The 18,510-nt window shown below is 46.0% G+C and overlaps 1 protein-coding gene across 1 annotated transcript; it reads right to left on the reverse strand.

Moving 5' to 3' along the window:
* Positions 1 to 16,773: 16,773 nt before the first annotated feature.
* On the reverse strand, positions 16,774 to 18,018 carry LOC138354812 (L-selectin-like; the record flags this gene model as incomplete). The annotated part of the gene is made up of 4 exons (XM_069309309.1): positions 16,774 to 17,038; positions 17,154 to 17,259; positions 17,458 to 17,629; positions 17,719 to 18,018. Coding segments are annotated over 4 exons (744 nt in total), but the record flags the coding sequence as incomplete, so codon positions are not given.
* Between the last annotated feature and the right edge of the window lie 492 nt (positions 18,019 to 18,510).

Raw genomic sequence — 18,510 nt, forward strand, 5'->3', positions numbered from 1 at the left:
ACTAATAATTGATGAGGCAATTACTAGGGCTAAGGACTTGGGGCTAGGGGTTGGACTGGGAGAACGAAAAGGTATCAGCACTGGCATTTGCTGACGATCTGGTTGTGGCAGCAGAAACGGCTGCCGGACTACAGACACTCGAACAAGTATTTGCCACACACTGCATGGCTCTGGTCTTAAAATAAATGCTGCAGTATGCCGTACGCTAAGCATAGCGATCGATTCACATCGCAAGACGTGGCATGTTCCCACCAGGAAGGCATACTACGTCGGGGACGATGAAATCGGTATTATGAGTGTGGCGGACGAGTATAAGTTCTTAGGAATACTTATCGGGGCCGGGGGCAGACGCTTATCCTATGGTTCCCTGTTTGAGGACGGCCTGATGAATATCACTAGGACGCCACTCAAACCCCAACAGAGGCTATCTATACCTACTAAAACACCACCTAATCCCCAAGATGAACCACCGGCTTGTTCTTGGACGCGTGTTTTAGACGGAATTAGCGAGGCTTGACCGGCGGCTGCGGCATGCCATTCGTGGCTGGCTGAGGCTGCCTCATGATACTCCTAATAGCCGACTTTGCCACATCGATCCACCTACAGAAGAACAAGCGGTTCGTAGCATTAGTAGAGTCAGAGGATCCAGTGATAGTGGCAGCAGCTCTCCTACCCGTATTCCAAGTGCGAATGCGTCGATGGATAGACCCGACCACGGCCGCCGGAACTCCTTCTAACAGAACGACTGAGCGCTCTAGAAAGTGGAAAGCAAAACTGTATAGCATGGTCGATGGTGCCGGCCTTGCGTTCTCTTGTGAGGTTCCATCTTGCCACAAGTAGGTCGCATCCGGTACCCGGTTGCTAAGCGGGGGAAATTTTGCTCATGCCATCCAGATTAGGGCAAACGCTGTAGCCACTCCATCTAGAGCAGCTAGGGGTAGACCCGAGGCTTCTGGTCTCTGCGATGCTTGCCAGAAATCAAGGACCCTGGGCCACATATCCCAGGCATGACACAAGACACATGGGGCTCGGGTGAAACGTCATGACGATGTCACCCAGTTCGTAGCTGGCCGCCTGCGGCAAAGTGGTTTTAAGGTGGAACGAAGTGAAGTCCGTATACCGGATGGAGGGACCTGCTGTAAGACAGACATCATAGCATGAAAAGGTGATGAGGCCTTTATATTAGACACCCAGGTCTCTGCTGATAATTTCCCACTATCCCGTCAACATCAGAGCAAGTGCGACAAGTATGGCACGCCAGAGATCCTTCAAAAGGTCAGGGAATATACCGGGAAGGACACAGCATCCGCCTCTTCAATAACCCTTAATTGGAGAGGAGGATGGTGCAAGGAGAGTGCGCGTGGTCTACAGGATATGGGACTCACCAAGAGCGACCTTGAGATTTGCTCTGTGAAAGCCCTGACCTGGACATATTCCATCTACAGAATTTGGTCCAACACCACATCTTGGGGCAGACCACCTTAGTCCCAGGATCACCGTGCACGGGGTGCATAAGGGTTAATATAGTCTTGCTTAGGTGAACCGCAGCCAGGATACCTGGTACCCAACCATTTAAGCAGAGTCGTCATCTGGAGTACCACTTTTCAAAATAGTGTCTCACAAGAGGGTGGATGACCTGGCCGGAGCCCACGAGTATGTAAGGCAGCAGCCGGAGGGACCCCCATGTGCATACATGATATCCCTCCCGCTCCGGGGCCTTGTTAGGAGCTTTCACTATGAATAATTTTTCCCATGTATGCCGATGTTAAGTCAACAATCCTGCCGCTTAGGCAGCGTGTTGTTTTGCCTTCAGCATTAGTTCTTTTTTAATGATATACTGTGCACCTCTCCCTTTGTGTGCTGTGTCCCATATAGGAAAAAAACAAATACAAAAGAATTTTCCATTTTGTGTATGTTATTTTCATGTTATTATTGTGTGTGTTATTAGTATCATCTTAACTCTTGTGGGTTGTGATGAGATCTGCCATTTATGTGTATTTTAGTTTGTGTTTGATAGGGAATTAGGTATGCTTAGGGGTGCCTTCTCGCCATGCCCTGTGGCTGGGGGGATTGGTGCCCTGAAGCTACATAAACACCCTATATCCCCCCGAAGTGGCAAAGGGAGTTAAGGGACAACAAATAGCAGACATAGCCCTGTACACAAGGGAGGGAGCAAAGCATTGGCAAAGAATTATAGACCAGTTGCACTAATGTCGCACATAATAAAAGTATTTGAGAGAGTGATTAGGAGTCAGGTCACCAATTTTGTGGAGACCAATGACCTTCACAACCCAGGCCAACATGGATTTCGAGCGGGAAGATCGTGCCTCTAACAGCTACTTGATCACTACGACAAAGTCACTGAGGCATTAGAAGAAAAACAGAATGCTGATGTGATATACACGGACTTCGCAAAGGCTTTCGATAAATGTGACCATGGAGTGATAGCACACAAAATGAAGTCAATGGGAATAACCGGTAAAGTAGGACGCTGGATACTCAGTTTTCTGTCAAACAGGACTCAACGAGTAACAGTCAACCACATAAAATCGAGTCCAAGCGCAGTTAAAAGCTCTGTACCTAAGGGTACAGTTCTTGGCCCCCCGCTGCTTTTCCTTATTCTCATATCAGATATAGACAAAAATGCCAGTCACGGCTTCGTATCATCCTTTGCAGATGACACAAAAATCAGTATGAAAATTACCTTGGCTGAAGACATTGAAAAATTTCAAGCTGATATTAATAAAGTTTTCGACTGGGCACCAGAAAATAACATGATGTTTAACAGTGATAAATTCCAGGTACTCAGGTACAGTAAAAATGAGGACCTTAAACATAGTACAGGGTACAAAACACAATCAAATGTGCCCATACAGGGAAAACAGCATGTAAAGGATTTGGGAATAATGATGTCTGACGACCTAACGTTTAGGGAGCATAACCAAGCAAATATTGCGTCAGCCAGAAAATGATCGGATCGATTACGAGAACTTTCAAATCCAGGGATCCCATCACAATGGTTGTACTGTTCAAGTCACTTGTGTTGTCCCTTCTTGAATACTGCTCAGTACTCACTTCCCCCTTCAAAGCAGGAGAGATTGCTGAAATAGAGGGAATACAGAGAACATATACGGCACGCATAGACGTGATAAAGCACTTAAATTATTGGGATCGTCTCAAAGCCCTCCAAACGTACTCACTAAAAGACGACGAGAGAGATATAAAATAATATACACATGCAAAATACTGGAGGGCCAGATCCCAAATCTACACAGTAAAATAGCAACGTACTGGAGTGAACGTTATGGAAGAAAATGCAGAATAGAACCAGTGAAGAGCAGAGGTGCCATAGGCACAATCAGAGAACACTGTATAAACATCTGCGATCCACGGTTGTTCAACACCCTCCAAGCGAGCATAAGAAATATTGCCGGAACAACCGTGGACATCTTCAAGAGGAAATGAGATTGTTCCTCCAAGGAGTGCCGGACCAACCGGGCTGTGGTGGGTATGTGGGCCTGCGGGCCGCTCCAAGCAACAGCCTGGTGGACCAAACTCTCACAAGTCAAGTCTGGCCTCGGGCCGGGCTTGGGGAGTAGAAGAACTCCCAGAACCCCATCAATCAGGTATCAACCAGGACCCTTAACCCAATTCCCGCCTGCTATTGGTGATCAATTGGGAACAGATTTTTCATCAAATCACTTCATCTATTTGGGGACATGTGAGTATCATTTGTGCGTCAAGCGTGAATTATCCCCAAGCCAATATGCATCACAAAATTCTTTTTCCCAGAAGAATTCGAAGCCAGACAACCAGGGTTCCATGCTACTTGGTGTGTACAATACTATACTACTAGACCACACTGACTTTACAAAAGAATTGGAAGTTGTCTGTTCATTAACCCAGTTCCCGGAGGCTATCGGTGTCCATTTGGGCACAGATATTTCATCAATTCACTTTTTCATGCTGAGGACACGCGAGTATCATTTTGCGTGAAATTTGAATGGTTCCCAAGCCAACGTCCATCAGAAAACTCTTTCCCACAGAGGGATTAGAACCATGACAGGTAGGACTCCATGCCCCTTGGCGTGTCGAGTACTATACCGCTAGACCACACTTACTGTAAAAAAAAAATGGAAATCATATGACCCTTAACCCAATTCCCGACAGCTCTCAGTGACCATTTGTGCACTGATATTTCATCAAATCACTGCATCATGCTTGGAACACACAAACATATATTTTGTGCATTAAGATTGAATGGTCACCAATGCAACATGAATTAGAAAACTCATTTTTCAAAAAGGATTGGAACCAAGACAGCAAGGGTTCCATGCTCCTTGGCGTGTCCCATACTATACCGCTAGACCACACTGACTGTACAAAAAGAATTTGGAAGGCGGCTGACCCTTAACCGAATTCCCGATAACTCTATGTGGTCATTTATGCAAAGATATTTCATCAAATCACTTTATTCTGCACGGGTCACGCAAATATAATTTTGCCTCAAGCTTGAATGGTCTCTAAGACAACATACGTCTGAAATATCTTTCCCCAGAAGGATTGGAACCAAGACAGCTAATGTCCCCATCCACTTTGGCGTGTCCAGTTCCAAACTGAACTGACTGAACAAAAGAATTAGAAGTCGTCGGACCCTTGACCAAATTTCCGACAGCTCTCACTGGCCATTTGGGAACAAATATTCCATCACATCTCTGCATCATTTTTGAGACACGCAGGAGTCATTTGTGCGTAAAGCTTGAATGGAACCCAAGCCAACATGCGTCAGAAAACTCTTTTCCCCAAGAAGAATTCGAACCCGGAGAGCCAGAGCTCCATGCCCCCATGAAGTGTCTAGTATTATACCGCTAGACCACACTGTACAAATGAATTGAACGTCGTCTGACCCCTTAACCCAATTCAAGACAGCTCTCAGTGGTCAATTGAGCAAAAATATATCCTCAATTCACTTCATGACGATGGGGACATGCGAGTATCATTTGTTGGTTGAGCTTGAATGGTCTCCAAGCACACATGCATTAAAAAACTCCTTTCCCCAGAAGGAATCGAACACAGACAGCCAGGACTCCAAGCTTCTTTGCACATCCATTACTATACTAGTAGACCACACTGTCTGTACAAAATAATTTAAAGTTGTCTGATACCTAACCCTAATCCTGAAAGTTCTCAGTGAACATTTGGGCACAGATATTTCATCAAATCACTTAATCTTGCTGGGGTCACGCGAGTATAACTTGTGCATCAAGCTTGACAGGTCCTAAAGCCAACATGATTCGGAAAACTCTTACTTTCAGAATGATTCGATCCCCCAAAAAAGTTTTCTGTAACTTCTATTTGATTTGTTTTACCATCCCTAATACGATGTCATTATATTATAGATAGGCTGCTATGTATACATGTCATATTATACAATACTATGTAGACTGTATTATCTATATATATAAACGGAAAATGTTCGTTTGTTCAAAATCGCTAATCTCCGAAAGTTCTTCACCGATTGCATTGAAATTTTCACACAACGTTTCATTAGCATCCGGCCAGGTTTTTATATACATACTATATAGATGTCACGTCTGAGACGGTAAATAACATGCTTTTTCTGAAAAACTGAGTTTTTCATGTGTGGAAAATCTTCGAAACCTCTTTACAAATTGCTTTGAAATTTTGACACAATGTTGCATTCGAATAGGCACGTCTTTTTATATATCTACTATATACAGTCCTCACCTGTGACAGGAAAAAACATGTTTTTTTTTAAAAACAGCGCCATCTGTTGGACATAAGAGCATTACACGCTGTAATCTCCAAAAGTTATTCACCGATTGCTTTGAAATTTTGACAAAACGTTGCATTCGAATAGGTGCGTGGTTTTATATACCTACTATATAGATGCCACCCCTGTGACAGGTAAATACATGCGTTTTTGAAAAACACCGCCATCTGTTGCACATAATAGCAACATGCATGCTATACTAAATATGTTACGAATTCCGTTTCAATGTTTCCGATTCCATTGATAAATGATATTTTCATAGATTTCAATTTATTATATTTGTTATTGAATTGTTTTGTGTGACATTGTGTTGGAATTGAGCTGTGTTGTTTACCATACCGTTCATTGCATAAGTATAAGTATAGATCCCACATCTGTGACAGTAAAACTATGCTTTTCTTGAAAAACAATGCCATCTCTTGCATGTAAAAGCAACACACATGCTATGCTAAATATGTTACAATTCTACTTCAATGTTTCTGGTTGCAAAGATGAATTAAATTTTCATAGATTTTGATTTATTTTAATTTTGATTTAATTATTTTGAGTGAATTGCATTGGAATTGAGCTGTGTAGTTTACCATACCGTTCATTTCATGTGTATAGTATATTTTTTTTATTTTTTCATATTTTCATTTCATTTTTTAACTGTTTTGCTTATATTTCAGTGGTGGGAACATCAGATCACTTGATGTTCCCAATTTTCTGATGGGAACATAAGACCATTCGGGAAGGCATTGAACGAGGGAGTATGGAATGGTGGGGAAGGACGAGGGGACGGTGGAGTGGGGAATGGTTGGGAGGCCGAGGATATGGGCGAGTTGGGAATGGTGGGGAGGACTCGGGGGACAGGGAAGGTTGCTGTGGCTGAGCCACAGCAACGCGTGGCCCGGTACTGCTAGTTATTCATATATATTAGTATGATGTTGCACGAACTAGGCTACTGTTGGTTAATTGATGGGACTATACCCAGTATTATGTCCTCATATTAAGGGGTATGCTTTTATGTTGAATTATACTATAACATTATATTATATATGATGTATTATATATTAGGTGTAAGATGTACTCGTTATTATTGTAAATGTATTGATGGGCCGGCGAGGGTACCGTCATTAACACCCCCCCCCCCCCAATCCCCTCCATTCCTTGCAGGTGAGAGATTAAGTTTTGCTAAGCTGCTTAGTTTGAAATTCTCTGTATATATATATTTTGATATTATATTCATTGTGTTATGTTTATATGCTTGTATACTATTATACTTTGGGTCTTATATTTTGGTATAGTAAGCATCTGTGTATGCTCAAGGTTCTATTGAGCTATATTTTTAGTTTAATGGGTTAAATGTTTGAACTAAATATTGGCGGCTAATTTTGGGGAGTTTTAGACCCCCCCCCCCCCCCGTCCCAATGGCGCACCGAGAAAGTGTCACTGGCTCTCTAGGTTTTGGAAAGGAAGGAGCCACGTGGGGTCCATTGGATGGACATTGTTTCTGTATTTATGTAAGCCGTGTGCATTGCTGAGGCGATAGATCAGGATTAACCTTGTTTTTCACGTTTGGATCTTTTTGGAACAGTGTGGTAGGTGACTAATTTTTGTAATAACCCCCTCCCCATCTGGCCCGTTGGCATCGTAAGGGGGCTTCGTGGACGGCTGCCGGAGTGTGATGCTCCGTGGGACAGTCCTCTGTCCTTTTATAACCTTGCACTCCTGCTGCTGTCTTCTCTAATTGTACCGGATCGCTTTTCCTTTTCATTATGTTTCGTTTTTTTCCCCCGTCTTCTCCTATGTGCTTTTCGTTTCCTGCAGACCTTTTGCTTGTTTCGGATTATTTCTTTGGACTTCTTCTATTTTGACGCCCGGGTGCTTGAGGAGGCATACTCTTGCACCCGTAGAACTGTTGTACCCAACGTCTCGAGCGAGAGGAACCTTTTATTGTCAATCCCCCTTTCGTCGCTGAACCCGATCTCGACGGACTGACGGTTCTTAAGGTGGCGTTTCTGGGGCGTATACTCACGACGCACCCCTAGGGGGCCCCGGCATGATCGGCGATAGCTTCCTGTTGGGTGTCCTGCCTCTAATTGTGGCTCCATGGTGGGTATGGGGGCACATTCATGAATGAATTTATCACTCTTCGTACCTATGTCGTTAAATGTTTCTGATGTACCCTCTCGGGCTCGTGGGGTGGGCGACCAAGCCCCCGAGTCGGCCTGTCTTGAAAGACCGGGCTCTGTAGCCTCCGCTGCGTTGGGCCCCGACCTTGCTCCTCCTTTGACCATCCTGACTTCTTCCCCCAGCTCCCCTCCCTCCTCTGTGGTTGGGTTGAGCCTCCAGCCCCCAGTGGTGACCACTTCGTCCCCTGGTGCAGCTAAGTCTCTCATTGTGACTACTGCGCCTTTTGACCCCTCTCTCTCTGGGGGTTCTCAACGCCTTTTGTGCCCTTGCCGCACTCTCTCGATTCCATCCCATACTGACGCGTATCAGGCCTTGTTTGGTCCCGCTTCATGGGCCAAATACTTTGATCTGCTCCCTCTTGATTCTGCGCCTCCTGACGATTTCTCCCTCCACCGGCATCTCGTAGATTCCGTGGATGCGTCTGTTACCTTCAACCCCACTCGTCTCGGTACACGTGTAGTTGCTGCTCCTTCTCAGGATGCAGCTTCCCGCTTGGCAGCCTTATCTTGCCTTGGCGAGATCCCTGTTCGGGTCTCCAAGAACGTTCGGATGAATGCCAGTGTTGGCACTATTCTCCTCCCACCCCATGTTGCAACCGGTGTTCGGAATCTGCAGGATTGCCACGATGATTTTCGGCATATCCTTGATGCCCAAGGCCATTCTGTCCTCCAGGTTGACTCGTTTACTCGTCCCCCTCGTGGTCGTCGCCGTCAACCCCTTCGTGTTGTGAAGATCACCTTTGATGATAAGACCCTTCCATCCTCTGTCATTCTTGCTGGTGCTAGGTGCTCTGTCCAAGAGTATATTCTTTCTCCTCGACTTTGTAACAAGTGCTGGAGGTTTGGGCATGGTGCCCTCCGCTGCTCTGGGACTGTCTCTCTCTGTCCTTTATGTGGGGGTCAAGGTCACTCTAAGTCGGAGTGCACTTCTCCCCAAGCTCGCTGCCTCAACTGCGGTAAGGCCCATCCTACCTTCTCCCGTGCCTGTATCTATTACAAGCTTGAGGCAGCCGTCCTCAACTTGAAGCACCGGAAGCGTTTATCTTTTCCTGAGGCGAGGCGCCAGGTTCGTCGGCTCCCGCCTTATGCTAATGTCTCTTATGCTCGCGTGTTGCGCTCTTCCTCTCCTCGTCCTTTCCTCCTTCCTCAGACTCACAACCGTTTCTGGGCCTTGGACCCTGATACGCCCACTGCCCCCTCCTCTGTTCCTTTGCGTTCTATCTCGAGGGGTCCTCCTCCTGGTCCTCTGTCTGGGGTTCCCCTTCTTTCTGCCCGGTCTGTCATGTCTCCTGTGTCTTATTCCTCGTCTCCCTCCGATCCTCCTTCCTATCCTCTTCCTCCATCTCTCGGCTCTCCCCGCCACCTGTCGGTGCAGGCGGATGTCCATCGCTCTCCTAACGGCCGTCGTGTGTGCTCTCGTTCAGCTTCTCCTGTTGAGACACTGGAATCCGTTGCTCGGTACGTAGTTGCTGGGACACCGGTCTCTTTAAGTCAGAAGCATAAGCCAGGCTCCTCTCCTTCCTCCTCCCCTGCGGGTAAGAAGGCTTCGCTTTCTTCCTCAGCCCCTACTTCTGGCTCTGTTGCTCCTTCCCCTCCCATTTCAGTGATTGCGCCCCCTGTTCCTGCTGTGGAGGTTTCTTTGGCCCCTTCTTCCCTTTCGGTTGCTGCTCTTGCTGAGGTGCGCTCCCCTCTTTCTACTCCCCCTCTTCCTGCTGCTGTCCTTGACTGTTCCTCTCCATTGTCTCCTCCTCTTCCTCCTCCTCCGGACCCCGCCCGCCCACCTCTGGTCTGTTCTCCCGCTTCCTTCCCTCCGTCTTTGCTCAGTTTACCCATGCCCCCTAACCCCGACTTTGCTGACCCTGATCCTGACCCTGATATTCTTTAACGTGTCTATTCTTCAATGGAACGTTCGAGGTTATTATGCCAATTTCCTCGAACTCCAACTTCTGATTTCGCGGTTTTCTCCCCTTTGTGTCTGCCTCCAGGAGCCGATGCTTGGTGCTCGTCCTGGTCGTTTTCGTGGCTATTCCTTTCTCTCCCCCCCCCCCCAGCCATTGCTGGGGCTCCTAATACTTCTGCTTTCTTGATTCGCGCTGATGTTCCCTTTGTTCCTTTACTTTTCCCTTTGCCTCTCCATTGTTCTGCTGCTCGTATCTTTGTGGGGAAATGGTACACAGTTTGTTCCATTCATCTCCCCCCGAGTGTCCCGCTTTCTCTTCCTGATTTGAAACATCACCTAGACTCCTTGCCGGAGCCTGTGCTCCTGCTGGGTGACTTCAATTGTCGTCATTCTGTTTGGGGTGACGTTCTGACGAATACCCGGGGTCGCCTTCTTGAGCCGTTTCTCCTCTCTTCTTCCCTGTCTCTTCTGAATTCTAGTGAGCTCACTCATTTGGACTCTCGGACTCGCACCCTTTTCTGTCTTGATCTTTCTCTCTGCTCTTCTTCTCTTTACTTAGATTTCACGTGGCAGGTTCTTGATGACCTCCATGGAAGTGATCATTTCCCTATCCTTGTTTCCTTTTTCTCATTTTGCCCTTCCCTCTCTTTTCCTAGGTGGCAGTTTGCTAAAGCGGACTGGAACCTATTTACCCTCAGTGATGCTCTCTCTGACCTCTCCCTTCTGCCTCTCCCTCGCGCTCTCCTCCTTTTTCATGACACTGTCTTCACCGCTGCCCTCCGCTCTATTCCTCGTTCTTCCTCTCGGGGTCCGCGGAAGTGCATTCCCTGGTGGAATGCGGATTGTGCCCGGGCTGTCCGCTGTAAGCGTGCAGCCTGGAAGAGGCACCGTCATCGGCAGACGGCCGATTCTTTTCTTTTCTTTCGGAAAGCGAGTGCGGTGGCCCGTAGGGCCATCCGTACGGCTAAACGTAAATGTTGGGCATCTTATGTCTCAACAATTACGTCCGAAACTCCTCTGCCCCAGATCTGGAAGCGTATCCGCAAGATAGCGGGTAAGTTCGTTCCCGATGTTTCACCGGTCCTTCACCTCTATGATACTCTTGTGGCGGACCCGTTGCAGGTCGCTTCCGAACTGGGTTCCCACTTTTCTTCTGTTAGCTCTGGTCTCCATCTTCCCCAATCTTTCCTTCTTCGTAAACCTGTCCTTGAGTCTCGTCCTTTAGATTTCTGCACTCGTCTTCAGCTTCCCTATAATGATCCCTTCTCTCTCTCTGAACTTCGTTCTGCCCTGGCCCTCTGCGGTTCTACGGCGGCGGGCTCCGATGGTATTCATTATGAGATGCTTCGCCATCTCCCTCCGTGCACGTCTCAGTATTTACTGAGTCTGTATAATCGGATCTGGGAGTCGTCGTCAGTCCCTGAGGACTGGCTCGATGCCGTTGTCCTCCCTGTTCGCAAACCGGGGTCTCTGGGTACTTCCTCTAAGGACTTTCGCCCGATTGCCCTCACAAGTTGTGTCTGCAAACTCTTTGAACGTATGGTTAACGTTCGTATGATGTGGTTCCTGGAACACCATCACCTTCTCTCCCCTTCTCAATTTGGTTTCCGCAAGTGCCGCAGCACGACAGATGTCCTGGTGAACTTGGAGGTCTATATTCGTACTGCTTTTGCTGCGAAGACCTCCGTTGTTGCCGTCCTTTTTGACCTGGAAAAGGCTTACGACACCACTTGGAGATATCATATTCTATCTCAACTTCATTCTTTTGGCCTTCGTGGTCATCTCCCTCTCTTTCTCCGCAGCTTCCTCTCTCGTCGTTTCTTTCGGGTGCGCATTGGTACCGCTCTTTCTGCCTCTTTTCAGCAATACGAAGGTGTGCCCCAGGGTAGTGTTCTGAGCACTACTCTTTTTCTGGTTGCCCTCAATGGTCTTCTTTCTTCTCTTCCTTCAGGTGTCTTCTCCGCTTTCTATGTCGATGATCTTACCCTTTGCTGTCAGGGTGATGATTCGCCTCTCCTTCAGCGCCGGCTTCAACTTGCAATTGATGCCGTGTCGTCTTGGGCCACCGATCATGGCTTCAAGTTCCCTATTTCTAAGACTTGTGCCATGACTTTTACGCGGAAATGGGTCGTTCTTCGTCCCTCTTTGTCACTTTATGGTCATCCCCTTGAGTACAAAGATTCCGCAAAGCTTTTGGGGTTATTCCTTGACACTCGTTTGTCTTGGGCTCCCCATATCTCTTACCTCCGTGTTGAGTGCTCTAAGGCCCTTACCCTCCTTCGGGTCTTGTCCCATACTTCTTGGGGGGCAGATAGGCGCACTCTCCTTGCTTTACATTCCTCTCTCGTCCTGTCTAAGCTCGATTACGGTTGCCCTGCTTACTCGTCTGCTTCTCCTTCTACTCTTCGCCGTCTTGATACTTTGCACCATACTGGGTTGCGCGTCAGTTCTGGTGCCTTTCGTTAGACTCCCGTCCTTAGCTTGTATGTTGACACTGGCTTCCTGTCTCTCCAAGACCGCCGTGATCGCTATTGTCTTCGCTATCTTGCGCGGTCCTTACAACATCCTTCCTCTCGCCTCTGTCGTGCTTTAACTTTTACCCCTCCTGCGGTTCCTGTTCCTCTTCACCACCTCCCCCTTTCTGTCCGGTTATCTCGCCTACAGGATTCTCTTTCCGTTCATATTTCTAATGTTTCTCCTCGTGTTGTTCCTTCTTTGCCCCCGTGGAGAGTCTTTCTTCTGCGGTTTTGTTCTTCCTTGACCCGTATCACTAAAGCTTTTACCCCTCCTACGGTTCTAAAACGCCTTTTCCTTGAGCACTTTTCTTCTCACTCCCGCTCCGTTTCTGTCTTCACCGATGGGTCTAAGTCTGCGGACAGTGTTGGCTACTCTGTTGTTTTTCCTGATCGCACTTATATGTGTCGCTTACCTCCGGAGACTAGCATCTTTACAGCGGAGCTTTATGCTATTCTCTATGCTCTTCGTCTCCTGCTTTCTCGTTGTCAGTCTTCCTTTGTAGTTGTTGTCGACTCTCGTAGTGCCCTCATGGGTCTTGGGTCCTTTAATCCGGTTCATCCAGTAGTTGCGAGATCCAACATTGGCTGTTTCTTGTTCACAGTAAATTTAAGTCGGTTGAGTTTTGTTGAGTTCCCAGCCATATTGGTGTCTTTAAATGAGCGTGCAGATGCTGCCGCCAAGGAAACTGTCCGCTCTTGTCCCGTCTCTCGTAAAGGTATTCCATATTCCGACTTTTACCCAGTTATCCATTCCTCCGTCCTTACCCGTTGGCAGGCTTCTTGGTTATCTGTTACTGGTAACAAACTACGTACTCTTAAATGTTGTGTTTCCTCGTGGCCGTCCTCCTACCACCGTAACCGGCGATGGGAAACAGCTCTGGCGAGGTTGCGTATTGGCCATACTCGCTTAACCCATGGTCACTTGATGGAGCACCGCCCAGCTCCTTATTGTCCTATTTGCATGTCCCTCTTACGGTCGTGTATGTCCTTCTTGAATGCCCTGACTTCCAGGACGAGCGTGTGTCTTGCTTTCCGACCGCCCCTCGCGGTCACCTGTCCCTCTATAGAATTCTTGGTGACTGATACTTTTGATATCGTTCGCCTTATGCGTTTTTGTTCTCGTATTGGCATCCTTGGTGACATTTAGCGCCCTCTGATTATTCTGCGCATTTGATGGTGCTACATAGCCTTCCCGGTTTGGTGCCTTCTTTTGATAATTACATACTTTTTGTATTAAGCAGTTTCTGACTGCAAGGGCGCACCTTGGGCCGTCCCGAGATGACGTCTTAGTGTTGTGGGCAGGTGGGGACATGACTGGAATTTGGGATATCCTTATTGAGACTTAATTCCTCTCCCACTTAGTGATTATCTTTCACCTACGCACCTTGTTCAAGACGGAAGGAATAGATTTCCCCAGCTAGTTTTGTGCACTATTGTGTGTGCACAAGCAGCATGGCGGTGCACAAGACCACGATTTAGGAAATAATCGACCTACACCAGCTTGATGGGTGTCAATATACAGCTCTTAAACTATTCAATTGCTGCTACTGGGGTCGCTGTAGGTTGTCTGACGAAAGGTATAGTTAAAAGAATGCTTCATATGAGTTTGTGTAGCAAGTGAATAGGGGTGTGGGGGATTTGAGGGGGGGTTGGAGAGGTCAACTGTCTTGGCCACCACCTCACCACCAGGTCTCCACACCTTAACGTCACTGGGCATATGTCAAACTTGGAATTTGAGTACACCAACCCGTCCTCTTAAAAATAACCGTCGCTTTTCGCTTGTATGCGCGCTATGGCGAAACGTATACGTAATTTGATATGAAGTCAGCTCACAAAATTTATATCTGTCCTGTATTCTGTTTGAGTCCTCTGGCTTACTCGGAAAGGTTAGGAAAGAAAACTTTCAATTGACGTTTTTTGTGACGTTTTGAAAGTTTAGGAGAATTTCCTGCCTTCCAAACCTACCAGAGGACCTTTAACTTACTGTTTGAAAAAAATAAATCCCAAATTTTCAATCTTTTATTTTTTAGTTTTCAAATTGCGTCCATTTTCGCCCACACGGGTAAATTGCCAAATTCAGACAATTTGTAAGAGGACAAGTACCGCGCTGCCTTTCCTTTACTCTACAAACCATTCTGAAGGGTGCCACTTCAGTAGGTAGATGTCTTGAAATGGCAAGGGCAAACCTACGCGAATCACCACCTGTAGCGACACTAGTCACTTTCTCATCGTTCATCAACCCGACTCCGTGAACAAAACTACCTTGATTTAGTGAGGCATGAACTTCAAAGTAGAGTCAACTGCATTTTCTTGACAGGTGTATCAAGATTGTTGGTTTAGATCCGTGCGTAATACCCTCATCTCTCGTCATCTTGTCACATTGACTACATATCCCAGCACACAATGTTATCAGGGAAGCTCTACAAGCAATTTAGGGACATTGTAATTTCAGCCCAACGCAAGGAGACATTAAACCTCACTGCATGGTAATGTTGTCCATGCCATTACGCTGTGTACGGACCGCAGACACCAGCCAGTGTGTATACCAGGGGGATACGTGTATGAAACTACACTAGTCACGTTATGCCCCTGGTGCCTTACTCACGAAACACCGCGTCAGTGCCATGGCGCCGTGTTAGCCATGTGAGGGATGGGAGGCTATCTCCAGCGATACAGTCCTTTCTGTATACGAATGTTGTATGATTGTGGAGGCCGGCCTGGGAGAGTGTTTACCCTGTTTTGTATTTGGCGTATGATCTCAGGAACTGACCACACCTAGTTGTGCTTGCGGGGGTTTAGCTTTGACTTTTTGGTCTTGCCTCTCGACCGTCAATCAACAGGTGTACAGATTCTCCAGCCTACTGGGCTCTATCAAATCTACATTTGAAACTGTATGGAGTTTGCCTCGACCACATCACTAAATGCATTCCAAATGTTGACTACTCTGCATATGCCAGGTTGTGTTTATGAGGGCACAAGTGCTTGCGCTACCCCCTCCCAAGGTTAAGAAACAGCCGAGCGAGCATCGCTACTGTTGAAACCGAGCTGGGAAGAACAAAAATGAGATTTAAAGTGGCCATCTTGCCACACAATGAGCAAAAAGTAAGTAAGTAATTATCAAAAGAAGGCACCAAACCGGGACAATGAGCAAAAAGGACACCATGCAAACGCAAGTTGAGGCCCCACGTCCATACTGCTATTACATGTAGCACAGGCATGGAAAAGATTCAGTTCAGAAGCCAAGGCAGCAACAAAAATTACTGTAGTATGGAAGGCACGATCACTAAAAGTAATCAAGTGGCGAAACAAGTAGCACATGGCTGGCTGCAAAGAGGAGTCTCGTGAACGAATCCACCAGAACAATTTCTTATTTCTAGTTCTCCTCAATGTCATCGTCTCAATCTCTATGGTCCTTTCCCGTCACAACATGACAGACAAGGAATGGCACTAAGGGCACATTCTTTGAAACCCACATTTGGATCTCGCCAACACTTTAGTGAGCTGCCAAGCATTCGGCTACCTCCCAGGAAAGGGCTTCAATGACCAGGATAACAGCAAATTGTAAGAACGATAAATCTAACCGTTTACTATCCCAGATGTTTAAGCATATAAAAATTAATGTTTAAGGCTGGTTAACACCAGGACTACTTTTAGGAAGCAGTCTAAGGAATTTTTTTTAAAACCTTGTAAACCACGTATGTGAGACCAGTTCTGAATTATACAGTCCCAGCATGGAGCCCGTACCCTGTCAAGCACAAGACAGCTGGGAGAGGGGGAGAGAGAGGAAAAAAAAAATAAAAAAATCACTATGCTAGTCCCAGAACCAAGAGGCAAGAGTTACGAAGAAGCCGAAATTCTCTTCACGTAGCTGAATGACGGGTGATCTCGGACGAGGACATGATCACTACCTACAAAATTCTCAGGAATTGACAGGTAGATTAGAGAGTTTACACGGGTGGTATGTGAACACAGCTTTGTTGAAATGTAGTACCCATGAGCCACAGGAACGTTAGAAGGAACTTTCAATGTCGGTAATTAATACATTGAATGCATCAGGAAAGGAGGTGGGGTAGGCAGACTCCATACACAGTTAGAAGTGTTGGTATAATTGAGCCCACTAATCTGTACACCAGGTGATGTGAATGTAAAGAGCCAAAGACTTTTCTTTGCAAGCACAACTAGATGAACATACCAAGAAAATAAAAAAAAAGTAAACGTCCTAAAGATCAATACTTCAGGTGAACTTAAAGTTAAGGTTATTACAAATCTGTCTTATAAATATTGGTTATTAATAACCAACGGTTTTATGAGATCATACAAACCAATTAGTGTATGTGCAAGCTCTCCCTTTCCACCTCTAATTGGTGATGGCATTTGAGACAAAGTAGATTATATAAATTCCAATTTATTTCACAAATTATGCTAGAGCAATAGAAGCAGCGAGTAACATTTATCGGTCACAACTAGTGCCGTTGTTGGTCAATACCATTAAGAGTTAGAATAAGGAGAAGGCAAGACCGAAGTCTCACAAATGACGGGCTTATCGTGGTAGCAAGCAATGTCGTGCCACTTAATGCCGTCGTTGTAGAAGTTGTTCATCACTGCTAAGCAGTCCTCGTGTCCCTCACGGTTGTCTGGTTGTGGCTGACCATTCCTGCTCACCGTGAAATAAATTAAGTCTAGTTAACTGAACTATAACAGTTTAGTTGCATCATTATACAAGAGGGACAGTATAATATTCATAAACACTGGGAAAGGTGACCACATACCCTCCAGTATGGGACCACTTGCTGTAAGTCACCAAGCTTCCCGACAGCCACCGCCAGACGCCATAACCTCGTTTGTTGCCGCCAGTCCAGAAGAACTTTACTGCATCTGAAATGGGATCAAAATTAATCTCTTCTGCACTTTTTGAACCCCAACTCAAAATTAAAATTTGGAGATCAATTCACATATAACCTAAAGTTTATGAATTTCTAAAGTTTTCGAAGTACACATTGGATCGCGATATATATATATATATATATATATATATATATATATATATAAAATAAATAATCAAGAGGTACGTACGTCTAGCAATAATGTCAGTAATAAAGTCTTCAATATCTTTGGATTCGATGGAGACAAGTCTGAAGTCTCTACCAAGACCCGAACAATAGGAATTGCCTTGATCCCAACTGAAGGTGGCTTGGGTTCTGCACCAGGATAAGTGGTACCCGCGGCTTTTGTAAGTGGCGTGTACCTGTGGGGTGCCAGTGTTACAATTTTTGCTTGCCATTACGCATATTTTTTTTGGTGAAGCGTAGTAAACAAGAAGTTTATTATACGTACAAGAGCGGAGGAGTGGCCACAAAGGTTCAGGGGCGATTGTGTAGGTAGTGGAGAAGCAGACTGCACCACAGGTGGTTGTGGCGAGAACGGAGGAAATGCCACTTGTGGTGACTGGAAAACTTGCGGCTGGATTGGAACGTTTTGGGGAATGTTGAACTGATTAAAGGTAAAGGCTGTAACCGAGGCTGAACTGGGAACCCCTGCTGCACTGGGAGGGCGTTCTGAATCTGTAAGTTCCTTACAAATGCATTTGGAGCAATAACTGTATTCGGTCGAGTTAAAGAAATGCGTTGGTTCTGTTGGTCAGTGAAAGATTCTCCTCCCTGGCCAAAGTATTGACCCAAACTTACACCAACACTCAACGTAAACATCCATATTATAATCATCCTAGAATGGACAAGAGAAAAATTAAACCGAGAAGAGTAAAACAAGAAAATATTCTACCAATACATACAATAACAACAACGTCTACTTATGACAGTACTTGACTATCTCAACAGTCGATGCACGAGCGACTCCAACTGTGGGAAGTGTGGCCAGCCCGCCCCTTATATTACCATAGCTCAAGCAACCACGGGCGCTGATTGGCCGATATTCCAGCTTAGAGTCACACCATTGGCTAACCTGCTCCTGGTTTTAAACTATTGATTCAAATGTCACTAATAACTCGCTAACGGCCAACTGATCATTTCCAAATTGAATTATAAATCGTGCTTAGCATTCTTTTATTGTCAAACAAAAAATCAATTTTAATTAAAAAGCAAAAATTTTAATTTATAACCTGTTGGGTAA

This window comes from Procambarus clarkii, chromosome 64, assembly GCF_040958095.1.
Source record: "Procambarus clarkii isolate CNS0578487 chromosome 64, FALCON_Pclarkii_2.0, whole genome shotgun sequence".
Lineage (NCBI taxonomy): Eukaryota > Metazoa > Arthropoda > Malacostraca > Decapoda > Cambaridae > Procambarus > Procambarus clarkii.